The sequence below is a fragment of the Schistocerca piceifrons genome, chromosome 8 (assembly GCF_021461385.2).
Source record: "Schistocerca piceifrons isolate TAMUIC-IGC-003096 chromosome 8, iqSchPice1.1, whole genome shotgun sequence".
Classification (NCBI taxonomy): Eukaryota; Metazoa; Arthropoda; class Insecta; order Orthoptera; family Acrididae; genus Schistocerca; species Schistocerca piceifrons.
In genome coordinates this window covers 17,010,544-17,035,777 of record NC_060145.1, presented here as the reverse complement: position 1 = coordinate 17,035,777, position 25,234 = coordinate 17,010,544, and the positions used below count along the sequence as shown (strand labels likewise).

The window sequence follows — 25,234 nt, the reverse complement described above, 5'->3', positions numbered from 1 at the left end:
AAACGCGAGCCTTTCGGCTTCCTCTCAAAAACGGGTTGGCTCTCTTGCCAATCCACAACAGCGGACGTACGTGTCACATGTCAGAGTAGTATCTAGACATATCAGGGGCCCCATATCACTCCAACTGTACACGCCCCACACCATTACAGAGCCTCCACCAGCTTGAACAGTCCCCTGCTGACATGCAGGGACCATGGATTCATGAGGTTGCCTCCATACCTGTACACGTCCACCCGCTCGATACAATTTGAAACGAGGCTCGTTCGACCAGGCAACATGTTTCCAGTCATTAACAGTCCATGGGGCCAGGCGAGGCGTAAAACTTTGTGTCTTGCAGCCATCAAGGGTACACGAGTGGGCCTTCGGCTCTGAATTTGAAAACGAATGCCTATAGTCGTTTCTGTGGTGCTTCAGTGTTGGAAAATAACGTCGAGTTAATCTTAAAAGTTTGTTCCACGGAACAAAAATTTGTGATTTGTATTTCAGTTTTTCCTTTCCTACGGATGGTGGGAGGACCTCCTCTTCCTTCAACTGGATGTCACTGAGCATGTAGCTTTTTCCTTACGAAGGACGCGATTCTTTTCGTGAAGAAAGCATCTACAGGAAAACACTTTCCGTCATATTCAAGATAGAGCTGTCGTGTGTATCTGTGGGGATCCATTATATTTCATGAACGGTTCGAGATATGGAAATAAATTCAAATAAAGCATTAAATCTGCTAGCCTCTTATTTTAGCTGAAATAACAAGGTAATTATTTACAGGAGTGGTAAACAACATTAAGTACTTTTTATTAATAAAGGATCATGGGATGCCGAGGGTACATGACCCACATTGAAATGGCAAAATACAGTATTTAATTCTCGACAACAAAATTTTGTTGAAGAGACTTGGTTGTGCGAAGCAGATACAGGGGGTGGAGAAAAGTATGTAAACATCAAAAACAGGAATTCTTCCTGCTAAACAGTCGCAATTTCGGGTAGCGGTGATGGAAGTGGGGAGACTTCGGCGTCCAGGAGACATGCGACAGGTCATCGTCGTGTTCGCAGAACCAGTCCTGGAAGATGCAAGATGTGTCAGTTGGGGCCCTGTCGTCTTGGTACACAGCGTACCCGTTGGGGAACGAGCCTCGTACCGTGGGGTGGACCTGATCAGCCAGTATGGTCACACAAGCCTCGGCGGGAGTCCGCAGCTCGTGGTCGTGCGGTAGCGTTCTCGCTTCCCGCGCCCGGGTTCCCGGGTTCGATTCCCGGCGGGGTCAGGGATTTTCTCTGCCTCGTGATGACTGGGTGTTGTGTGATGTCCTTAGGTTAGTTAGGTTTAAGTAGTTCTAAGTTCTAGGGGACTGATGACCATAGATGTTAAGTCCCATAGTGCTCACAGCCATTTGAACCATTAAGCCTCGGCAGTAATGTGAATGTGGAGAGGTAACTATGGGACTCGTGGAGTACCATCATATAGCTGCCCGAATCATTAGCGAACCCTGCCATTCTTCACTCTATTGTCGTAAACTTGGCCAGAAGTTGGAAGCCGCGAGACACGAGAATCATCCGACCAAATGACGCTCTCCCACAGTTCCACAGCCGAGGTTTTGTGTCTTCGGGACCATTTCTTCCTGTTACGGGCATTTGCGTCACTGGTGAGTGCTTTTGGAAAACCTTCGTGTTGTTTAAGTGCTGACAGGGTTCGGGAGTGAGACACTCACTTCTGCAGTGACTTTCGCAGCGGTCATCCTCTTACTTTTCGTCACAATCCTCTTCGTGACCGTGTGTCACGATCGCTCAACACACACTTTCGTCTGCGTTGTGACTTAGCGGATGACGTTTCTCTGTTTTCCCCGTATGCGGTATAAATCTTCGATACGGTACCTCTTGAAACACCACACTCTTCGGCTCCCTCGGTTACTACACATTTGTGACCACGGCTGACGCTTAAGACGTATTGACCACATCGTGCAGGTGCCGTTCACAACGGTGGAGCGTGTAGGCTTGGCTTTCATGTTCGAGCACTCACTTCCCGCAGCGTTTCTAGACTTCTGTCCAACCGCAGCCGTGTACCGCAAGTCTAGAGGAATTGTCTTCATCACGGGAGCGAAAGAACTTGCCCCCCTTCTAACAGCCATGTACCGCAAGTCTCTAGAGGAACGGAAGGTTCCAAATTATTGGAAAAGAGCACAGGTAGTCCTAGTTTTCAAGAAGGGTCGTCGAGCAGATGCGCAATACTAATGGCCTATATCTCTGACATCGATCTGTTGTAGAATTTTAGAACATGTTTTTTACTCGCGTATCATGTCATTTCTGGAAACCCAGAATTTACTCTGTAGGAATCAACATGGATTCCGGAAACAGCGATCGTGTGAGACCCAACTCGCTCTATTTGTTCATGAGACCCAGAAAATATTAGATACAGGCTCCCAGATAGATCCCATTTTCCTTGACTTCCGGAAGGCGTTCGATACAGTTCCGTACTGTCGCCTGATAAACAAAGTAAGAGCCTACGGAATATCAGACCAGCCGTGTGGCAGGATTGAAAAGTTTTTAGCAAACAGAACACAGCATGTTGTTCTCAATGGAGAGACGTCTACAGACGTTAAAGTAACCTCTGGCGTGCCACGGGGAGTGTTATGGGACCATTGCTTTTCACAATATATATAAATGACCTAGTAGATAGTGTCGGAAGTTCCATGCGGCTTTTCGCGGATGATGCTGTAGTATACAGAGAAGTTGCAGCATTAGAAAATTGCAGCGAAATGCAGGAAGATCTGCAGCGGATAGGCACTTGGTGCAGGGAGTGGCAACTGACCCTAACATAGATAAATGTAATGTTTTGCGAATACGTAGAAAGAAGGATCCATTATTGTACGATTATATGATAGCGGATAGCACCACTGTGGGGAGCCGGACTTGGGTATCACAGGGATGTCAACCTCATCCCGTCTGTTCCCAGATCGGTCTGCCGCTGTGGTTGCCCCGGTTGCTGCCCGCAGTGGGGCTGAGCCCTCGCCTGTGGTTGATTGGGAGGTCGTTCCAAGGCGTGGCAGGCAGCGAAAGACGTCCCCGGAGGCTAATCAGAAAGCCTCCCCGGTGCGTCTGCCAAACAGGTTTCAGGTACTGTCTCTGGCTGAGCCAGGTGCAGCTGCCTGCCCTGTTTCAGAGGATGATTCTCAGCCTTCAAGGTCCTGGCAATCGCAGAGGGCGGGCTTATTGGTAGTTGGGAGCTCCAATGTTAGGTGCGTAATGAGGCCCCTTAGGGATATGGCGGCTAAGGAGGGGAAGAAATCCAGTGTGCACACCGTGTGCATTCCGGGTGGAGTCATTCCTGATGTGGAAAGAGTCCTTCCATATGCCATGGAGAGCACAGGGTGCAGTCAGCTGCAGGTAGTGCCACATGTCGGCACTAATGACGTGTGTCGCTTTGGATCTGAGGAAATTCTTTCTGGATTCCAGCGGCTATCTGATTTGGTGAAGGCTGCCGGTCTTGCTTACGAGACGAACGCAGAGCTCACCATCTGCAGCATCGTTGACAGAACCGACTGCGGACCTTTCGTGCAAAGCCGGGTGGAGGGTCTGAATCAGAGGCTCAGACGGTTTTGCGACCGTATTGGCTGCAGATTCCTTGACTTGTGCCATAGGGTGGTGAGGTTTCGGGTTGCGCTGAATAGGTCAGGAGTTCACTATACTTTCTGGTGGGTAGCGGAGGCTGTGTGGCGTGGACTGGGCGGATTTTTAGGTTAGAAGGCCTCGGGAAAGTACGGGGTGGGCTGCAATCTCAAAGGGTACATGGCAAATACAGGGCGTGCTTGGATCAAGGAACAGTCGGAATTGTAGTTGTAAATTGTTGTAGTTGTGCTGGGAAAGTCCCTGACCAAGCGCTAATAGAAAGCACAGAAGCTGAAATCGTTAAAGGTACAGAAAGCTGGCTAAAGCCTGAAATAAATTCTGCAGAAATTTTTACGAAGTCTAAGACGGTGTTCAGGAAAGACATATTAGGCAGAACTGATGGTGGAGTGTTTGTGTCTGTCGGTAGTGGTTTATCTTGTAGTGAAGTCGAAGTAGATACTCCATGCGAATTGGTATGGGTGGAGGTTATACTTAACAGCCGAACTAAGTTAATAATTGGCTCCTTCTACCGACCCCCAGACTCCGATGATATAGTTGCTGAACTGTTCAGAAAAATTTGAGTCTCGTAAGAAATAAATACCCCACTCATACGGTTATAGTTGGTGGGGACTTCAACCTTCCCTCGATATGTTGGCAAACATACTTGTTCAAAACCGGTGGTAGGCTGAAAACATCTTCCGATATTGTCCTAAATGCTTTCTCTGAAAATTATTTCGAGCAGTTAGTCCACGAACCCACGCGAATTGTAAATGGTTGTGAAAACACACTTGACCTCTTAGCCACAAACAATCCACAGCTAATAGAGAGCATCATGACTGATACAGGGATTAGTGATCACAAAGTCGTTGTAGCTAGGCTCAATACCGTTTCTTCCAAATCCAACAGAAACAAACGCAAAATAATTTTATTTAAAAAAGCGGTAAAAGTGTCACTAGAAGCCTTCCTAAGAGACAATCTCCATTCCTTCCGAACTGACTATGCAAATGTAGACGAGATGTGGCTCAAATTCAAAGATATAGTAGCAACAGCAATTGAGAGATTCATAACTCATAAATTGATAAGAGATGGAACTGATCCCCCATGGTACACAAAACAGGTCCGAACGCTGTTCCAGAGGCAACGGAAAAAGCATGCGAAGTTCAGAAGAACGGGAAATCCTGAAGATTGGCTAAAATTTACAGACGTGCGAAATTTGGCACGGACTTCAATGAGAGATGCCTTTAATAGGTTCCACAACGAAACATTGCCCCGAAATTTGGTAGAAAATCCGAAGAAATTCTGGTCGTATGTAAAGTACACAAGCGGCAAGACGCAGTCAATACCTTCGCTGCGCAGTGCCGGTGGAACTGTTACCGACGACTGTGCCGCTAAAGCGGACTTATTGAACGCAGTTTTTCGAAGTTCCTTCACCAGGGAAGACGAATGGAATATTCCAGAATTTTAAACACGAACAGCTGCTAGCATGCGTTTCTTAGAAGTAGATACCTTAGGGGTTGCGAAGCAACTCAAATCACTTGATACGGGCAAGTCTTCAGGTCCAGAGCGTATACCGATTAGGTTCCTTTCAGATTACGCTGATACAATAGCTCCCAACTTCGCAATCATATACAACCGCTCTGTACCTACAGATTGGAAAATTTCGCAGGTCGCACCAGTGTTTAAGAAGGCTAGTAGGAGTAATCTATCGAACTACAGACCTATATCATTGACGTCGGTTTGGTGTAGAGTTTTGGAGCATATACTGTATTCAAACATTATGAATCACCTCGAAGGGAACGATCTATTGATACGTAATCAGCATGATTTCAGAAAACATCGTTCTTGTGCACGAAGTAATGGCCGCTATCGACAGGGGATCTCAAGTTGATTCCGTATTTCTAGATTTCCGGAAAGCTTTTGACACCGTTCCTCACAATCGACTTCTAATCAAGCTGCGGGCCTGTGGGGTATCGTCTCAAATGTGCGACTGGATTCGTGATTTCCAGTCAGGAAGGTCGCAGTTCGTAGTAATAGACGATAAATCATTGAGTAAAACTGAAGTGATATCAGGTGTTCCCCAGGGAAGCGTCCTGGAACCTCTGCTGTTCCTGATCTATATAAATGACCTGGGTGACAATCTGAGCAGTTCTCTTAGGTTGTTCACATCTACATCTACATCTACATCTACATTGATACTCCGCAAGCCACCCAACGGTGTGTGGCGGAGGGCACCTTACGTGCCACTCTCATTACCTCCCTTTCCTGTTCCAGTCGCGTATGGTTCGCGGGAAGAACGACTGTCTGAAAGCCTCCGTGCGCGCTCTAATCTCTCTAATTTTACATTCGTGATCTCCTCGGGAAGTATAAGTAGGGGGAAGCAATATATTCGATACCTCATCCAGAAACGCATCCTCTCGTAACCTGGCGAGCAAGCTACACCGCGATGCAGAGCGCCTCTCTTGCAGAGTCTGCCACTTGAGTTTATTAAACATCTCCGTAACGCTATCACGGTTACCAAATAACCCAGTGACGAAACGCGCCGCTCTTCTTTGGATCTTCTCTATCTCCTCCGTCAACCCGACCTGGTACGGATCCCACACTGATGAGCAATACTCAAGTATAGGTCGAACGAGTGTTTTGTAAGCCACCTCCTTTGTTGATGGACTACATTTTCTAAGCACTCTCCCAATGAATCTCAACCTGGTACCCGCCTTACCAACAATTAGTTTTATATGATCATTCCACTTCAAATCGTTCCGTACGCATACTCCCAGATATTTTACAGAAGTAACTGCTACCAGTGTTTGTTCCGCTATCATATAATCATACAATAAAGGATCCTTCTTTCTATGTATTCGCAATACATTACATTTGTCTATGTTAAGGGTCAGTTGCCACTCCCTGCACCAAGTGCCTATCCGCTGCAGATCTTCCTGTATTTCGCTACAATTTTCTAATGCAGCAACTTCTCTGTATACTACAGCATCATCCGCGAAAAGCCGCATGGAACTTCCGACACTATCTACTAAGTCATTTATATATATTGTGAACAGCAATGGTCCCATAACACTCCCCTGTGGCACGCCAGAGGTTACTTTAACGTCTGTAGACGTCTCTCCATTGATAACAACATGCTGTGTTCTGTTTGCCAAAAACTCCTCAATCCAGCCACACAGCTGGTCTGATATTCCGTAGGCTCTTACTTTGCTTATCAGGCGACAGTGCGGAACTGTATCGAACGCCTTCCGGAAGTCAAGAAAAATAGCATCTACCTGGGAGCCTGTATCTAATATTTTCTGAGTCTCAAGAACAAATAAGGCGAGTTGGGTCTCACACGATCGCTGTTTCCGGAATCCATGTTGATTCCTACATAGTAGATTCTGGGTTTCCAGGAATGACATGATACGCGAGCAAAAAACATGTTCTAAAATTCTACAAGAGATCGACGTAAGAGATATAGGTCTATAGTTTTGCGCATCTGCTCGACGACCCTTCTTGAAGACTGGGACTATCTGTGCTCTTTTCCAATCATTTGGAACCCTCCGTTCCTCTAGAGACTTGCGGTACACGGCTGTTAGAAGGGGGGCAAGTTCTTTCGCGTACTCTGTATAGAATCGAATTGGTATCCCGTCAGGTCCAGTGGACTTTCCTCTATTGAGTGATTCCAGTTGCTTTTCTATTCCTTGGACACTTATTTCGATGTCAGCCATTTTTTCGTTTGTGCGAGGATTTAGAGAAGGAACTGCAGTGCGGTCTCCCTCTGTGAAACAGCTTTGGAAAAAGGTGTTTAGTATTTCAGCTTTACGCGTGTCATCCTCTGTTTCAATGCCATCATCATCCCGTAGTGTCTGGATATGCTGTTTCGAGCCACTTACTGATTTAACGTAAGACCAGAACTTCCTAGGATTTTCTGTCAAGTCGGTACATAGAATTTTACTTTCGAATTCAATGAACGCTTCACGCATAGCCCTCCTTACGCTAACTTTGACATCGTTTAGCTTCTGTTTGTCTGAGAGGTTTTGGCTGCGTTTAAACTTGGAGTGGAGCTCTCTTTGCTTTCGCAGTAGTTTCCTAACTTTGTTGTTGTACCACGGTGGGTTTTTCCCGTCCCTCACAGTTTTACTCGGCACGTACCTGTCTAAAACGCGTTTTACGATTGCCTTGAACTTTTTCCATAAACACTCAACATTGTCAGTGTCGGAACAGAAATTTTCGTTTTGATCTGTTAGGTAGTCTGAAATCTGCCTTCTATTACTCTTGCTAAACAGATAAACCTTCCTCCCTTTTTTTATATTCCTATTAACTTCCATATTCAGGGATGCTGCAACGGCCTTATGATCACTGATTCCCTGTTCTGTACATACAGATTCGAAAAGTTCGGGTCTGTTTGTTATCAGTAGGTCCAAGATGTTATCTCCACGAGTCGGTTCTCTGTTTAATTGCTCGAGGTAATTTTCGGATAGTGCACTCAGTATAATGTCACTCGATGCTCTGTCCCTACCACCCGTCCTAAACATCTGAGTGTCCCAGTCTATATCTGGTAAATTGAAATCTCCACCTAAGACTATAACATGCTGAGAAAATTTATGTGAAATGTATTCCAAATTTTCTCTCAGTTGTTCTGCCACTAATGCTGCTGAGTCGGGAGGTCGGTAAAAGGAGCCAATTATTAACCTAGTTCGGTTGTTTAGTGTAACCTCCACCCATAATAATTCGCAGGAACTATCCACTTCTACTTCACTACAGGATAAACTACAACTAACAGCGATGAACACTCCACCACCGGTTGCATGCAATCTATCCTTTCTAAACACCGTCTGTACCTTTGTAAAAATTTCGGCAGAATCTATCTCTGGCTTAAGCCAGCTTTCTGTACCTATAACGATTTCAGCTTCGGTGCTTTCTATCAGCGCTTGAAGTTCCGGTACTTTACCAACGCAGCTTCGACAGTTGACAATTACGATACCGATTGCTGCTTGGTCCCCGCATGTCCTGACTTTGCCCCGCACCCGTTGAGGCTGTTGCCCTTTCTGTACTTGCCCAAGGCCATCTAACCTAAAAAACCGCCCAGCCCACGCCACACAACCCCTGCTACCCGTGTAGCCGCTTGTTGCGTGTAGTGGACTCCTGACCTATCCAGCGGAACCCGAAACCCCACCACCCTATGGCGCAAGTCGAGGAATCTGCAGCCCACACGGTCGCAGAACCGTCTCAGCCTCTGATTCAGACCCTCCACTCGGCTCTGTACCAAAGGTCCGCAGTCAGTCCTGTCGACGATGCTGCAGATGGCGAGCTCTGCTTTCATCCCGCTAGCGAGACTGGCAGTCTTCACCAAATCAGATAGCCGCCGGAAGCCAGAGAGGATTTCCTCCGATCCATAGCGACACACATCATTGGTGCCGACATGAGCGACCACCTGCAGATGGGTGCACCCTGTACCCTTCATGGCATCCGGAAGGACCCTTTCCACATCTGGAATGACTCCCCCCGGTATGCACACGGAGTGCACATTGGTCTTCTTCCCCTCTCTTGCTGCCATTTCCCTAAGGGGCCCCATTACGCGCGATGATGCTGTAATTTACCGTCTAGTAAGGTCATCCGAAGACCAGTATCAGTTGCAAAGCGATTGCTGTGTGGTGTGGTAGGTGGCAGTTGACGTTAAATAACGAAAAGTGTGAGGTGATCCACATGAGTTCCAAAAGAAATCCGTTGGAATTCGATTACTCGATAAATAGTACAGTTCTCAAGGCTGTCAATTCAACTAAGTACCTGGGTGTTAAAATTACGAACAACTTCTGTTGGAAAGACCACATAGATAATATTGTGGGGAAGGCGAGCCGAAGGTTGTGTTTCATTGGCAGGACACTTAGAAGATGCAACAAGTCCACTAAAGAGACAGCTTACACTACACTCGTTCGTCCTCTGTTAGAATATTGCTGTGCGGTGTGGGATCCTTACCAGGTGGGATTGACGGAGGGCATCGAAAGGGTACAAAAAAGGGCAGCTCGTTTTGTATTATCACGTAATAGGGGAGAGAGTGTGGCAGATATGATACGCGAGTTGGGACGGAAGTCATTAAAGCAAAGACGTTTCTCGTCGCGGTGAGATCTATTTACGAAATTTCAGTCATCAACTTTCTCTTGCGAATGCGAAAATATTTTGTTGAGCCCAGCGTACGTAGGTAGGAATGATCATCAAAATAAAATAAGAGAAATCAGAGCTCGAACAGAAAGATTTAGGTGTTCGTTTTTCCCGCGCGCTGTTCGGGAGTGGAATGGTAGAGAGATAGTATAATAGTGGTTCGATGAACCCTCTGCCAAGCACTTAAATGTGAATTGCAGAGTAATCATGTAGATGTAGATGTAGACATGAAGTGCAACGATCACATATCCTCAGTAGTGGGTAGAGCAGGTAAGCGGACTTCTGTTTATTCGTGGAATATTAGGGAAATGCCATCAGTCTACAAAGAAGACTGCTTACAGATCACTTGTGCGACTCATCGTAGACTGTTGTTCAAGTATGTCAGACTCCTACCAAACAGGACTGGCATGGGATATTAAATGTATAGAGAGGGTGACCCGTTTGTTTGACCCGCGGGAGAGTGTGTCAGAGATGTTGAAAGAACTGAATTGTCTAATACCCCTTCGAAAACTGTAGTTCATCATAAAAGTTCTTTGCTACTGCAAACGTTGTAGATTGTATCTCTTCTTGCGTTAGCGTAATTAACTGTTTCACTAATACAAGGTAACAACTTTGCTTCCGCCGTTTTTTCTCGAAGTTCGGGGTTTTATTGTGAAAAACTTACAAGAAATTATGATTCACAGTATTGCCCATCGCTGGCCACTACATTCTCCCATGTTTTGGATAGCATACGAATCCCGTGGCGGAAGAATTGGTCGTCTTTTGTGGGGATCCATGAATCGATTCAATTTTGCACTAGTTCATATGATCGGAAGTGCTGGTCAGCCAGACTGTACGCCACTGATCGAAAAAGGTGGTAGTCAGAGAGAGCAACGTAAGGAGAATACGGCGGGAGGGATGCGACTTGTCGTTTCAACGTTTCCATGTGTATTTTGACGGGTTATGCGACTTGGGGTCGAGTCCTGACATGCTGCAAAATAACCTCTACGTGTCTGTCGGTGTGTTGTGGTCTTTTTTGTTTCAGTGCTGGGCTCGAACGCATCAATTGTTTTCGATAATGATGTCCTGTGACTGTCTTCGTCTGTTTCAGTAGCTACGAAAACGTTCTGTCGGTCTTCGACATCAAAATCACCCGTTCTTAAGGCGTTGAAAACATTCTCTGCGCGTTCTTCCACTAATAGCTCCCTCGCCATTGATCTTACGATTTCTTCATGTTGAAGCAGAAAGTTAAAACTTCCCGCAAACGGCGAAAAATGGGTACGTAAGTTGACGTAATTAATCGAGAATAACCTTACGATGCAATCACAAATCGACTAATATTTTTATGGCATTATGTTTACATGAAATGAAATTATGACATTGTTGGCCGGGAGGCCCCATGCAGGAGAGTTCGGCCCCCGTATTGCAAGTCCTTTTTAATTGATGCCACTTAAGCGACTTGCGCGTCTATGATAATGATGAAATGATGATTAAGGACACACGACACCCAGTCATCTCGAGGCAGGGAAAATCCCTGACCCCGCCGGTAATCGAACCCGGGACCCCGTGCGCAGGAAGCGAGAACGCTACCGCATGACCACGAGCTGCGGACCTTTTGTTTAAAGATGCCTAAGCTTATTGTATTACATCTATGACCGACCACCTGAACCCCACTGGCCGCTACTGCCGCCTATTGCAAAACGGCGGAAGCAAAGTAATAGACCTAATAGCTGGTTTCGCAGGTAGGTTGACTGTAAAATGAATTTTGCGATAACGCTGATGAGCGACTAATTGCTTAACTTAAGAATTTCGATTCCTCCTTTGTTGTTACCCACCGTCCATTAAGGTTGATTAAGTGCATGCTGGAGGTAAGGTTCTGATGTTTAAGATACGCACTATCAAAGGACCAGTTACTGGTGTTTGCTCTTCGAAAACACAAAGTTTTAGTCTCTCAATTTTTTTGTCACAAACTAAATCATCTCAAATAAAATATGTCACACTGTTGACAACTTCCTACTGCTTCCGTCAGCAACCATCCTCCAACTACTTCCTCCATGTTAGTACTACATAGCTCACTGAGACACAAAAATCAACAACTGTGAACAAGCAATAGGTTACAGCTCAGAGATATTTGAAAACTGTGTAAATTGTTGGTAGCGGGGGAGGGGAGGGGGGTGGGGGGGGGGGAAGGAGGAACTGTCAACTTCTCATGTCATCTGCATCGGGACTTTATGCGGAATAAGTGCGACGTGTGAAAATGTGTGCCCCACTGGGATTCGAACCCGTGATCTGCTGCTTACTACGCAGTTGCGTTAACCGCTATGGACTACCTCGACACGCCTCTCGGCCGACCCCCATTCCCTCTAGAGCCACCTGTCCGCAGTCATATAACTGATTCGTCTCGATGGACACAATGTAACCACCACCTTCAGTAAGGATGCACAGACACGCCCGACCTCCTGCGGAAACCTCAACAGAAGCGAGCAGGGAGGAAGTGGACGGGGGACCGCATGTAGGCGACCTGGGTGGGAATGTGGGTCGGCCGAGAAAGTCCGCGCAGCTTTTGTACATACTGTGTCCATACGGCGCACTGGTTAACACACCAGCCCAGTAATCTGGAGATCCCAGGTTCGAATCTTGATGTGGCACACATTCTCACTCTCCGCTGCCGATGCCGCACAAAGTCCTTATGCAGCTGACATCAACAGCTCGTCCAATTTCCTCTCCTTTCTCCCTGCTGCACCTTGAATTTCCTTAATATGTATCACAGCTGGTGATACCGCGTAGTGTCTGTTCTTCCCGACATGTTCGAAAGACCAGTCACTACGCATTCATGTAACACTCCAATACATTCACAATCGAATACTTCTTATCTGTTTTTTCGGAATAATTATTGTTGTTGTTGTGATCTTCAGTCCAGAGACTGGTTTGATGCAGCTCTCTATGCTAGTCTATCCTGTGCAAGCTTCGTCTCCGAGTAACTACTGCAACTCATACCCTTCTGAATTTGCTTAGTGTATCCATCCCTTGGTCCCCCTCTACGATTTTTTATCCTCTACGCTACCCTCCAGTACTAAATTGGTAATCCCTTGATGCCTGTGAACATCCGATCCCTTCTTCTAGTCAAGTTGTGCCACAAATTCCTCTTCTCCCCAATGCTCCCCTCCTCATTAGTTACGTGATCTACCCATCGAATCTTCAGCATTCTTGTGTAGCACCACATTTCGAAAGCTTCTATTCTCTTCTTGTCTAAACTATTCATTGTCCATATGTCACATCCATACATGGCGACACTCCATACAAATACTTTCAGAAAATGCTTCCCAATACTTAATTCAATACTCGATGTTAACACATTTCTCTTCTTCAGAAACGCTTTCCTTGCCATTGACAGTCTACATTTTATACCCTCTCTACTTCGGTCATCATCAGTTATTTTGCTCCCCAAATAGCAAAACTCATCTACTACTTTAAGTGTCTCATTTCCTAATCTAATACCCTCAGCATCACCTGATTTAATTCGACAACATTCCATTATCCTCGTTTTGCTTTTCTTGATTTTCATGTTATATCCTACTTTCAAGACACTGTCAGTTTCGTTCAACTGCTCTTCCAGGTCCTTTGCTGTCTCTGACAGAACTACAATGTATCGGCGAACCTTAAAATTTTTATTTCTCCTCCATAGATTTTAATTCCCACTCCAAATTTTGCTTTTGTTTCGTTTACTGCTTGCTCGATATACAGATTTAATAACATTGAGAATATGCTACAACACTGTTTCACTCCCTTCTCAACCACTGCTTCCCTTTCGTGCCTCTCGACTCCTATAACTGCTAGCTGGTTTCTGAAAAATGGTAAATAGCCTTTCGCTCCCTGTATTTTACCCCTGCCACCTTCACAATTTGAAAGAGTAATTCAGTCAACATTGTCAAAAGCTTTCTCTAAGACTACAAATTCTAGAAACGTAGGTATTTCGGAATAATTATACAAATACAAATAATGAGAGTAATTTTAAATTGTAATTACAGCTTCAAATTAAACTGGAAATACATCTTGTGTCAGTTTTATATATTAGTTCTGTTTGTGAAATAATATAAGAGTGAATTAGAATTTCAGATCTACAATTTTGATTACAGTGGGTCATCTCTATATGATGGTAGATATAAAAGTCTAATTAATTCTTATACAGGTCGTATCAAAAAGAATCATCCGATTTAAAAAAATTGGAACTATTATGTTATTTGAGATAAGTGCGTGAAAATTGTACTGTTGGAAAGAAAAAAACTAGTTTTGGATGGTTCCGCTAGGTAGCAGCTGAGTGCACCCATTCCAGTGCTGGTAAAAATGGTGTTGCGACAACAGAGAGCATTTTGTGTTCCACGTTTTGCGCAGTGCCGGTTGATAATAATTGTTCAGCGCGACTTTCGTACTAGATACGCTGTGGATCTTCCTACAGCACAGATCATTACACGATGGCATGAACAATTCCGAGAAACAGGTTGTTTGCGTAAAGGCAAAACGCCGGGCCGTCCCTGAGTGTCTGGCACCGCCATAGTTTCACAAGGAGTCCGCAGAAATCCGTTCGCCGTGCAGCTCGACAGATCTTCACCCCCCCGATGTTCGTCTGGCGTGTGTTGCATACACGTTTACACATGAATCGGCACAAAATTCACTACTGCAAGTTCTTAGTGAAGGTGACAAACAACAACGTGAGGAGTTGTGTAATTTCGTTCTTGGCAAGATGGAGGATGACAGTTTTCTTTCACGCTTAGTGTTTAGTGACGAGGCAACATTCCGTTTAAGTGTAAGATGAACCGTTATAAATGTGAGAATATTTGGGAACTGAACAACCACATGAAGTTGTCCAACAAGAGAGGCAATCTTGAAAATTTAATGTGTTTTGTGCAGTTTCAGGGAGAAGGTGTATGGTCCGTTTTTCATCGCTGAGAACATTGTTACAGGGAGCACATGTCTTGCTATACTTGAGAACTTTCTTTTCCCGCAGTTGGAGACTGATTCGAACGATTTCATCTACCAACAGCACTGGCATTTGGAAGTGCGGGAATTTTTAAAGCAAGGTATTACTGAACGATGGATCGCTAGCACTGGAGCAACTTATTCAGTCTCACATTACTGGTCTCCAAGGTTGCCGCACCAGACTGTGTGCGATTATTTTTTGTGGGGGTTTGTAATAAAAGACTCTGTTTATGTGCCTCCGTTAAAAACGATAATTAATGAACTGAGACATCATATAACAGCAGCTGTGGAAGCTGCAACTCAAGACATGCTCACTACAGTGTGGAATCGATTTGACATATGCCGTGCATCTCGAGGGGGGCATATTGTAAAACCTATGAAAAGGTATGAAAAAAAAAAAGCTTTTTGAGTCCCCCATTAATCAAAAAAACAAAATTCATTGTATATGTTTATTAGTTTCAGATGATATTTTTTGATACACCCTCTATTATTTCATAAACAGAACTAATACATAAGACTGAAACAAGATTTATTTCATTACATGAATTTTAGAGTATTGTATTGTACAAGATATGACAGAAATAGATGGACTGACCACTCCCATTACAACTGGCTCACACTTGAAGATAGACGTAAACTATCCAGGGAAAGCCTACTAAATAAATTCTAATAACTGCTTTTAAATGCTGCCGCTAGGAAAATACTACAACGCCCTACATATCGCTCCCATAGGGATCATGAGGTCAAGATTACATTAATTACAGCATACACAGAGGCACTGAAACAGTCATTTCCCCATCGATCCTTGAATGGAATGGGGAAAAATCCTGGAGGTTACTCTCTGGCTTGCATCTCACAGTGGTTTACAGATTAGAGATGTAAACGTTGACACAGTCTCTCGTGGGATGACGTAATGATCACGTTTGCTGACCAGTCAACTGTCGGCTGCGGGAGGCCACTACAACAGCAGTCTCGGCAGTCAGTTGCTCCTGATAAAGGTGACAGTGGTGATCGTCAAAAGCTTGAGGTTGTAATTCATGTGGCCAGAAAACGGAGAACGTTTACACAAGGATGTCGTCGCGAGAAGGGTCATTCTCACCTTGCTGCAGTATGTTGAACTGTTCATGAAATACTCTGGATGTGTAACTTACTGACTGTGAACAGAACCAGATCTAAAGGAAAAGGAATTAAAGTTTAGGGGGGAAAAATAAAATTGCTCAACTAGACCAATGGCAGTGTTTATCTATTAGAGATGGTAAAGGACTAAGAAAATAGTGGAACCGAACAGTGTCATCGAAATATAACATGAATATTAAATAGTAATATGATGAGTGTAGTTGACTTAAATCAGGTGATATAGGGGAGTTTTAGGTTAAGCAATGAGAGGCAAAATGTAGTAGATGGGTGTTGTTATTTGGACTGGAAACTAACTGGCGCCAGCAAAGTAGAGAACAGATCGGTAGTAACAAGAAAAAACTTTTCTGAAAAAGAGGCATACGTTAACAGAGAATATAAATTTTAGCAGATCTTTTTGGAAGCATTTCTGTAAAACTTTCGTCATATGGAACTGATACGTTTATGGTAGAACAGATAGGAACAGGATACAAGCTTTTGAGGGGTACAGGAATTCTGAAGATTAGATGGGTACATGGGCTAACCAGTGCAGAGATAATCAATCAAATCGGCGAGAGAATGGATTTATAGTAAAATTTGATCAGAAGAATACATCCTGAGCCATCAAGGAATAGTTAATTTGGTAATGGAGCGTCCCTGGTACTGGGGGGAAGTAAATTCTTGAGAGCAAGACTGAATGCAATAAGCAAACTGAAATGTATGCAGGTCGCAGTAGTTTTGCAGATATGAAGAAAGTTGCACAGGAGAGATTGGTGCTGAAAGTTACGTTAATCCATAATTTCGAAAAAGACCACAACGAGTGAAGAGTGGTAACTTGTACTGCGAGGAAAAACTTAAAATTATATTTTACTATAATTATAGCGAAACTGTGAACCGAACATTATCGCAATGTGTCGTCTACAGAGATGCGTTTCATTCCAGGACCTGCAAAAATTTCTGGATGCTGCAACAGACGGTGTGATCTACTTTAGCTTGGGTAGCAACGTACAAAGTGCAGACTTGCCAGAAGACATAATTAACGTCTTCCTCGGTGTGTTCTCCAAGTTAAAAGAGAAAATCATCTGGAAGTTTGAAACAGATACTCTCGCCAATCCGCCAGACAACCTCAAGATTGGAAAATGGTTTCCTCAGAGTGACATACTAGGTAAGTCTGTATACCTGCCGTTTGCCTGTAATAAGAATTACAAAACATCCTCAGCATCGCCTGACCTTTTTTTTTTTTTTTTTTAAATTCACTTCGAGTCTATTTTTCTCCTCTTACTCTCCTACGTTTGCTTCTTCACCTATCTTGTCATTCATTATTAAAGATCAATAATATTCTAGTGAATCACCTTCTCTTTCTTCTTCTTCCACTCTCTTCAGCATCCTCAAGTGTACTTCTGAGTGGACGAACATATCGATAATATGGCGTCGATGAGACGATCACATCAATGATCAACACTACTCGCCAGCAAAGAACATCAACCGTATTGAACTGTTTTGATAGTTTTTAAATACTTTTGAGCCACTCGACTAGGTTCATGTACATTTATGTGAGGTACGTAATCTGGCAGTCATCCATTCTCCAGTTAATTCTCCAAGTTCTATTTGGCAAACTAAGCATTACGAGCAACAGTAAAGCAAATACAATGTAAGACCAAAAAAAGACGCATCACGAAGGAATTATCCAAATGGGACGCAATTCGGTAGATATGATGTACATTTATAGACAAATCAATGATTAAAATTTCAGAAAAATTTAATGACTGATTCAGAAGAAAAAGCTTCACAAATTGGGTTAGTAAATAACACGCTGGTCCACATCTGGCCCTTATGCAAGCAGTTATTCGGCTTGGCATTGATTTATAAGTTTGTCGGATGGCTCCCGGAGGGACATCTTGCCAAATTGTGTCCAACTGACGCGTTAGTGCGTATAGGTAGCGACTACCGGCAGGACGTCGGCAAACTGCTCCTTGTGCTTCTTGACGAGTGAGTGCGAGTGAAACAATTAACATTACATAGGGGAACTCTGGGCGGAACGGGATACTTAGTGTTGAACAATTTCCATAAAATAAGGGAACACAAGGAAACACTTCTTAAAGTGATAAAAAAACACCTTATAGTGTAACCTAAAGTACCTTATTTTAAAATCACTTAAAACAATACATTTTCCATTTTTTACAATTTTTCAAAACAGTCTTGCATATTTCCCGTTCCGCCCCACCTACGGGGCAGAATGGGATAAGGGTATTTTTTGTTAAGTTATTGCATAAACGTTGAATTTGAATTACGAATATCGTATTAAATTATGACAAAATGTTGTATAACACTAAGGAATGTGTAACTTAAACAATTAAAAAGTCATCATTCAAAATAAGAAACCACTAACTACTAGCTCTTTCGAAAATAGCCACAAATCAGTATTTCCTCTTCAATCTTCACTGTCTCTGCCAGCACATGAATTGTGTGCCCACTGTGCCATGCGACCCAGCCCTCATTAGAAGCGGAGTAGAAGTCCCCACAGTAGAGACTCTCAGCATCCCCTCTCTCTCTCTCTGATTCTCTCTTCTCCATCATCTTCTTCCTTTTATTTTTCTTAAGGCCTTTTATGTCCTCCGTTTTGGTTTTCTTGGGTGTACAGTTTGATACTTTTGTCTCAAGTTGCATTGCACCTGACGTCTCTGTCCTGACATTGTTCATATTTCTGCACCCTCCTCCTTTCTGTAGGCCTACTTTACGTGCGACATCATTCTGCAGTTCCTTCTTATAAGGAGAATTTGTTAATACGACGGTTTTTCCTTTTCGTCTTGTAGTCCGCCGAGTATTTTGACAGATTAGTGGGATTGGAATGACAGCCTCGGGCGATAACTGGAAAGCTGAGTTGTTCGGCGAACACAGCTGGTTGGGAGAGTCTGGTATCCATGAACATCCAGGCCGGGTTTGCTTTCTACTTGCATCAAAATATGACGGGGAAGAACGGGACACTATACCACGCTGCCCCATCCCGTTCCGCCCCAAGAGCACTTTTGAGGTTAACAACTTCCATGGAGTGTAATAACTGACGTACTTAAACGCATTAAATAACTAAAGTATAACAAATGCCATGCACTTTAAGGGAATGTGTCATTTTAGGGTATACAATTAACAGTTAACAGCTTACCTGGCATTGAAATTCACCAAACGTTAGAACAACGCAACTTCAAACTAAATCAAAATGGCTGCCCTCACTTCCCTTCCATTCGGAGAAATAGTTACATGACCATACAACAGGTTGCAACACTGTCCAATCTGAAAAAGAGCAGTTTCCCATTGTGCCCCGCTATCCCGTTCTGTCCGAGTTCCCCTACACAGGGAAAAACTTAGTCAGAACTGGAACTGTGTGAGCATTAACTGCAGATGCCATTTTCCAACATTCTTCTGTAATCAAACCGACTTTGGAGATCTTTCTCCCACAGTTCTTTAGTTTACTTATTTGTTGTATCTTCAATAGGTCACAATCATGATCTCCAAGTGAGTGTCATAGTTACTATAAATCTTCTTGACGAAAAAACTGAGAACATTTCCCCTTTTGCATGATTGTCGTAACCTACATTTTTACATGTAATGGAGTCATAACCTAACCTAAAACACACACACACACACACACACACACACACACACACACACACACACACACACAGAGAGAGAGAGAGAGAGAGAGAGAGAGAGAGAGAGAGACGTCACATTATTAAGCATTTAGGCACTCTTATATGATGGAGAAGGAGTTGTCACAACTAATTCAGTCCATGTCTGAACTTAATTTTGATAATATATTAAATTCTTGCACCACTATCTAGGTCGTTACAGATTTTTATGACTTAGTACTTCTCCCCTTTCTGAGCCACACTGAGTGATGGATAGTGAAGCCGTTTCTTCTTCTAGTGCTATATTTATGAAAGAGAATGCTTGCACAATGTGATGGGTTGGTGACAAACTTCATAATGTAGCAAATGTAATGCGAGGTGGCCATGCGAATGGACATTCACAGCCGATTCACCGATCTGGGATGCGGTTATCGAGGAACCCTCAAATTTCCGTGAGAAAATGTGGTAGTGCACCATCTTGCTGGTAGTAAACCTTCCAATCTCGGTCTTCTTCATCGATCTGTGGAACAAACAAAGTTTCAAAGCGCACAGCGAGTACGCTCCACAGCAGTGAAAGCAGCCATTTTAACTGTGCACTACACTGGCGCTCCCGGTGGTGGAATGGGATACTGATTCACAAACTTGAGGCTGCTTGCTACAAAATGACACATCTACCGATTTCGTAAGATATCTCAATAAATTTCTATATTGTTACAAAGTTGTAAAGTCGTTTTTTATTCATAAAGACAATTTCTCACAGGGTTAACAACTGTGCCGTGATTAGCTTGACGTGGGCTAACCGACCTTTGCTTCAGGTGAACAAAACTGAGTCTGGAGGTTTCACGGAACAAAATTATTTATTTCGGTAACAGTGTCTACCGAACAGATTGGAAGAGCGGCTTCGCTCTTAATTTGCGTACCAATCCGAACGTTAAACTCGCAGGTGAAACGTTCTAAACGCGCATATAAGTCAGCAGAGGCGAAACAAAATATGGACGTTGTCATAGTATCCCCAAGAGACTGGTGCTCAACGAAAGTTAATAAAATGGAAGTAACAGAATCATACACAATTTAGCATGTCAAAGAATAAACGGTCATAAATTGCCTTCTCTGTTTATCAACGTGCGTGAGAATTTCTGATGTTACTTTCTTTCTTTCTCAGCTCACAAAAATATAAAAAATTATCAGTTGCTGCTTATTAATTCCTTACAAACGGTCATAAATTGTTATCTCTTTTTATCAACATGCTTGACAATTGCTGATGTTACTTTCTTTCTTTCTTTCTCAGCTCACAAAAACATAAAGTTGTTTATGACTCACGGAGGAATGATGGGTTTGCAAGAAGCTCTCCATAATGGCGTGCCTCTACTTGGATTTCCTGTGTTTGGTGACCAAACACCAAATCTTATCAAAGCACAAGACTCTGGATACGGCATTATGCTCAACTTTAACAATGTCACAGAAGAATCTTTGAGTTGGGCTCTAAAAGAAATTCTCACAAATCCAAGGTATTGTATCTACAGATTACTTTAAATCTGCTTGCACAAGAACGTAAGTAGATACTTTCTTTGTTGCTGTCTCAGCTGTTGGAAGCTCTCAAACAGTTGAAACTGGTGCTTGAAACTCTTAGGATGTAGCTTTCACAGTAAATAACAAATTATCATGTACTACATGCTACGCCGGCCGTTGTGGCTGAGCGGTTCTAGGCGCTTCAGTCCGGAACCACACGGCTGCTACGGTCGCAGGTTCGAATCCTGCCTCGGGCATGGATGCGTGTGATGTCGTTAGGTTAGTTACGTTTAAGTAGTTCTAAGTCAAGGGGACTGATGACCTCAGAATATAAGTCCCATAGTGCTTGGAGCCATTTGAACTACATGCTGCCTAAGGGTTTCCTGGTGTTACATCTGGCTAGTTCTAAATACTCTGCCACATAAAACTGTAGATAACACATGGCGCTTCAGCAACACGATACGGTTCGATCGTCAGCTGTCTTGATACGAGAGAAAGACACGTCAGAGTCAATGCATATTCGTTTCGCTCCCCCTCCCTTTTTCTCTACCATCATTTGGTCCTGACTTACCATGGACGAAAGTGCTCACTGGGTCTAATTATGAGACTTCTAATCTACCAAGTCAAGCGCAGTTTTTGCAGAACGCTGATAGAGCGTCCCAATTATTTGAGTTAATAGAAGTTCTAATGAACTCTTGTATCTGGATTAGGCTGACAACGTAAGTTTTGGAATACGTTTCCTGTAGCTGGAGCGCCCTATAGCTAGCAGGCATTTGTCTCAAATCGTGTTATACCGTTGTCACATTCTCTTAACTTTTTTTTATTGCCACCAGTTTCCATTCTTCCTAACGATCATCAGACTTAGTCAGTATTTGAATTACAGATTTATGTGGACACATATATGACGTTCCATTCCGCTCTACATGAAGTTCAAAACACGAACGGAACTCCAACATATATGGGTGATTCCATGTGAAAAAGTCAGAGACTTTTTTGATTTTTATTTTTAATTAAATTTACGTCCTAATTTTCTGAATCTACAAAAGTTCAATTTGCGTGTCGTGAGAAAATTACCAGAGTTACGAAACCACTTGGGGAAATACAGTTAAACCAAGTCAGCACTTCAGTAGATGAGGATGGAGAACAAAATGTTTGCTTTATACGTTGGCAGTTATCTAAATTTACGTTGCAGCCACAGTTGTTTAGTTCTTGAGTTTCAAGAGCAGAACGTTATCCTTCAGACAAATTTCAGCTTTTAAAGAAAAGTATGCAGTAATTTACAAAAACAGCTACGCTTCTAGTGTCCCATACATGACAAAAAACACGAAGAAGCAATTATAAAAATTCTATTGATTTTAGCTTAGGAGTGAGAAAACTCAATAAATACACGCAGTGACACATAAAGTAGTGTTTAATACGTAAATGCCAACGTATGAATGTTGAAAGTAATTAGTCCGAGGCTCGTGGTCGTGCGGTAGCGTTCTCGCTTCCCGCGCCCGTGTTCCCGAGTTCGATTCCCGGCGGGGTCAGGGATTTTCTCTGCCTCGTGATGACTGGGTGTTGTGTGATGTCCTTAGGTTAGTTAGGTTTAAGTAGTTCCAAGTTCTAGGGGACTGATGACCATAGGTGTTAAGTCCCATAGTGCTCAGAGCCATTTGAACCATTTGAAAGTAATTGTCTCCCATCTGTGGCAGTGTTTTTGGGTTGTTACTGAAATCGAAACCATTTAACACTCCTTGTCATTTTCAAGCTATGCTGGTAGGTACAGCAAGTGCCTTAATCGTTTATACTAATAGTGACTTTTTATTTATTCAGGAAAAAGGAAAAACAATGTCAGCAAAGCATAAGACACGATTTCGAGAAAAGCTGCAGAAAGATGCCAGCAAATACAGCACCCGTAAAGGAAAAGAACGCAAACAGGGTAGAAAAAGATAGGAAAACACGAAGATAAAGGCATCCTCATCTGAAAAAAGTTTAATTACTCATTGTAAGAAGGAAACTGAAAGAAAAAGGAAGTACTGGCATAAACTAAAATCTGTACTCACTGTAGATGAGTTGGAGAATTGTGCTTCCCAGATAGGATCATACGAATGTCTTTAGTCCCTTGGCAAAGCTGTTTCCCGGGTAAAGAAGATGCTTCCTTACAGCCCATCAGAGAAATCGAGTCACAAAATAAGCTTGTACGGGAAAGAAAGCCTGTCTAAAAAGGTTGCAAGCAGATTTCTAAAGAGACAAGAAAATTTCGAATAGTTTTCTGTTGATGACAACCGCAGCTGAAGTAGCCCATGTTTCTGAAATAAACCGTTGTCGCCCCTTCCTGGTGTGAAGTAAACGTGCTTTTAACATGTCAGTTTCTCAACTGTTCAGTTTGAACTATTAAGTCCTGCTTGTTGAAGGTAATAGTATTTTACTTTGAGAAGGTAGAGTCCCCCTCCTTCCGTATCAGGTCTTCATGTTTTACTGATGTATGTACACGTGAAGGTGTGATATGAAGTCATAAACTGGTCTTGTTCCGCAAGAGCTAACATCCCAAAGATGTTCGGTCTCACATGCGGTTCCTCTTCGTCGAAATGTCTTGGCTCAAACTCGTCTAGGGGTTGAACCGCACGTATCTCATTACACGCCCTAAATTAGATACTTGTGATCCTTTGGTTAAATTTTCTGGCTGATGGCAAGTTTGCGAAATACAGAGTTAACATAACATATAATAACAGCAGTAATAATATTGGGAACTAAATTAACGACCCATAAATGATGTAGGCCAAACAGTTGCGATTTGGTTAGAATAATGTTTATTCAGAAAGCAAACTAATTCCGGAAGTGGTAGTATTTAGAGTTACTGTCACACTCGAACGCATATCCATTTGACACAGTTCGATCATTCACAATCTCATCGCGAAATACAAGTCTAATATTCCACCTCGTTATCTTCGCGCTCAGAGACTAAATCCCACGGTACCACACAACGCAAAATTTTCTAACTCGTTACATCTCTCAGCAACCTAAACACTGACCGTCCGCTTCCGCGTCTCCGCCAGCACTGTCTCTTTTTGTTATCTCCAGCCGAACCGTCGCCTTTGGTGTCTCGACCAGAACTGCCCCTCTCTGCCCGTGTCCGGCCGTGTTTTCCGCGAGCATCGAACATCGTCACTCAACTGACTAGGGCAGATCCCTTTCCTGAAGCCGTCCATCTGATTGGCTACAGCTTATTCTACATTACTTTTCATTTTCAAAGCTTGACAACTTTCACGTTCTAAATAAAGTAACAGTGATATCCATTAGATAATAAACGTTAAATTCTTTTACATAAAACCAATATAATATCCTTCTAAACTTTGAATGTCACGGCCAGTAGCCTTGCACCAATGTGCTTTCTGATAAATAAATAAAGAACAAAAGTAACTATTATGCACTAAACATAACAACAAGTATTCTATTACCTAATGATTGAATAAGGTGTCATGCTGTCATCGTTCATTGTGTTTTGTGTGGAGGAAACGATGATCTGATGCTTAACTTAAATACTGATAATTTAAATTTACTATATCATTTACACAAATAAACTTACAGAGCTGATATTTACTACGTTTGTCATTTTAATGAAGCGCTTCTATATGAAATGTCGATCGTTAAGATCGACCAAAGCGTTCAGATTTTAGCATTCAGGTCTTTGTTAGTTTCACTTTAACAGTAAATCCTAAACTATTATAGATACGATCAATATTTAAGTTTTATTGGGATCACCATGAAAATTTATGGAGGATGGGAGATTAAAATTACTGTGGCTTGATCCCCTGCATTACTACAGAATTAAATAGTTTTCATAAATGTTTCCCTTTATGGCCGATTTTGGGTCTACCATATTTAACACTGCTACGTCTCCTTGGCCACCAAAGCCTTCTGTTGAGTTTCCGTATGATGTAGGCTCACGTCTGTCTCACTCGCATATTACAGCGCTTAGGCCTCAATAGACAATAGACGCCTGTGAGTTTTCCTGTCTCGTGGTGAATCTGCGCCCTTTGTGGCATATGGTCCTGTATGACAGAGTTCGTTTCACAATTCCTATAGGCTGACTCTTTCTTCCAAATATTTAAATGAGAGCGCAATGCTCGTTAACTCAGATCCTGTGAACGTCCATATACAGCTGAAAGCGGTTTATTTGAGAAACAAGAAAATCTCATCTTGCCAACTTACAGGTGATAATTTGTTCTAAATAAAAAAAATTGACAGATGATAAAATCAGCAGGCAGTTACCTTGTGTGAAGGCTGTCAAGTCTATTGTAGACCCAGCAACT

At 43.1% G+C, this 25,234-nt stretch overlaps 1 protein-coding gene across 1 annotated transcript in view; it reads left to right on the top strand.

The window, feature by feature from the left end:
• The window catches only part of LOC124711603 (UDP-glucosyltransferase 2-like), an 89,184-nt gene that overhangs the window by 37,111 nt on the left and 26,839 nt on the right, over nt 1–25,234 (top strand). The window contains exons 4-5 of the mRNA XM_047241764.1: nt 16,750–16,972; nt 20,719–20,938. Of these exons, the coding sequence (XP_047097720.1) occupies nt 16,750–16,972; nt 20,719–20,938 (443 nt within the window). The remainder of the gene's footprint in view (nt 1–16,749; nt 16,973–20,718; nt 20,939–25,234) is intronic.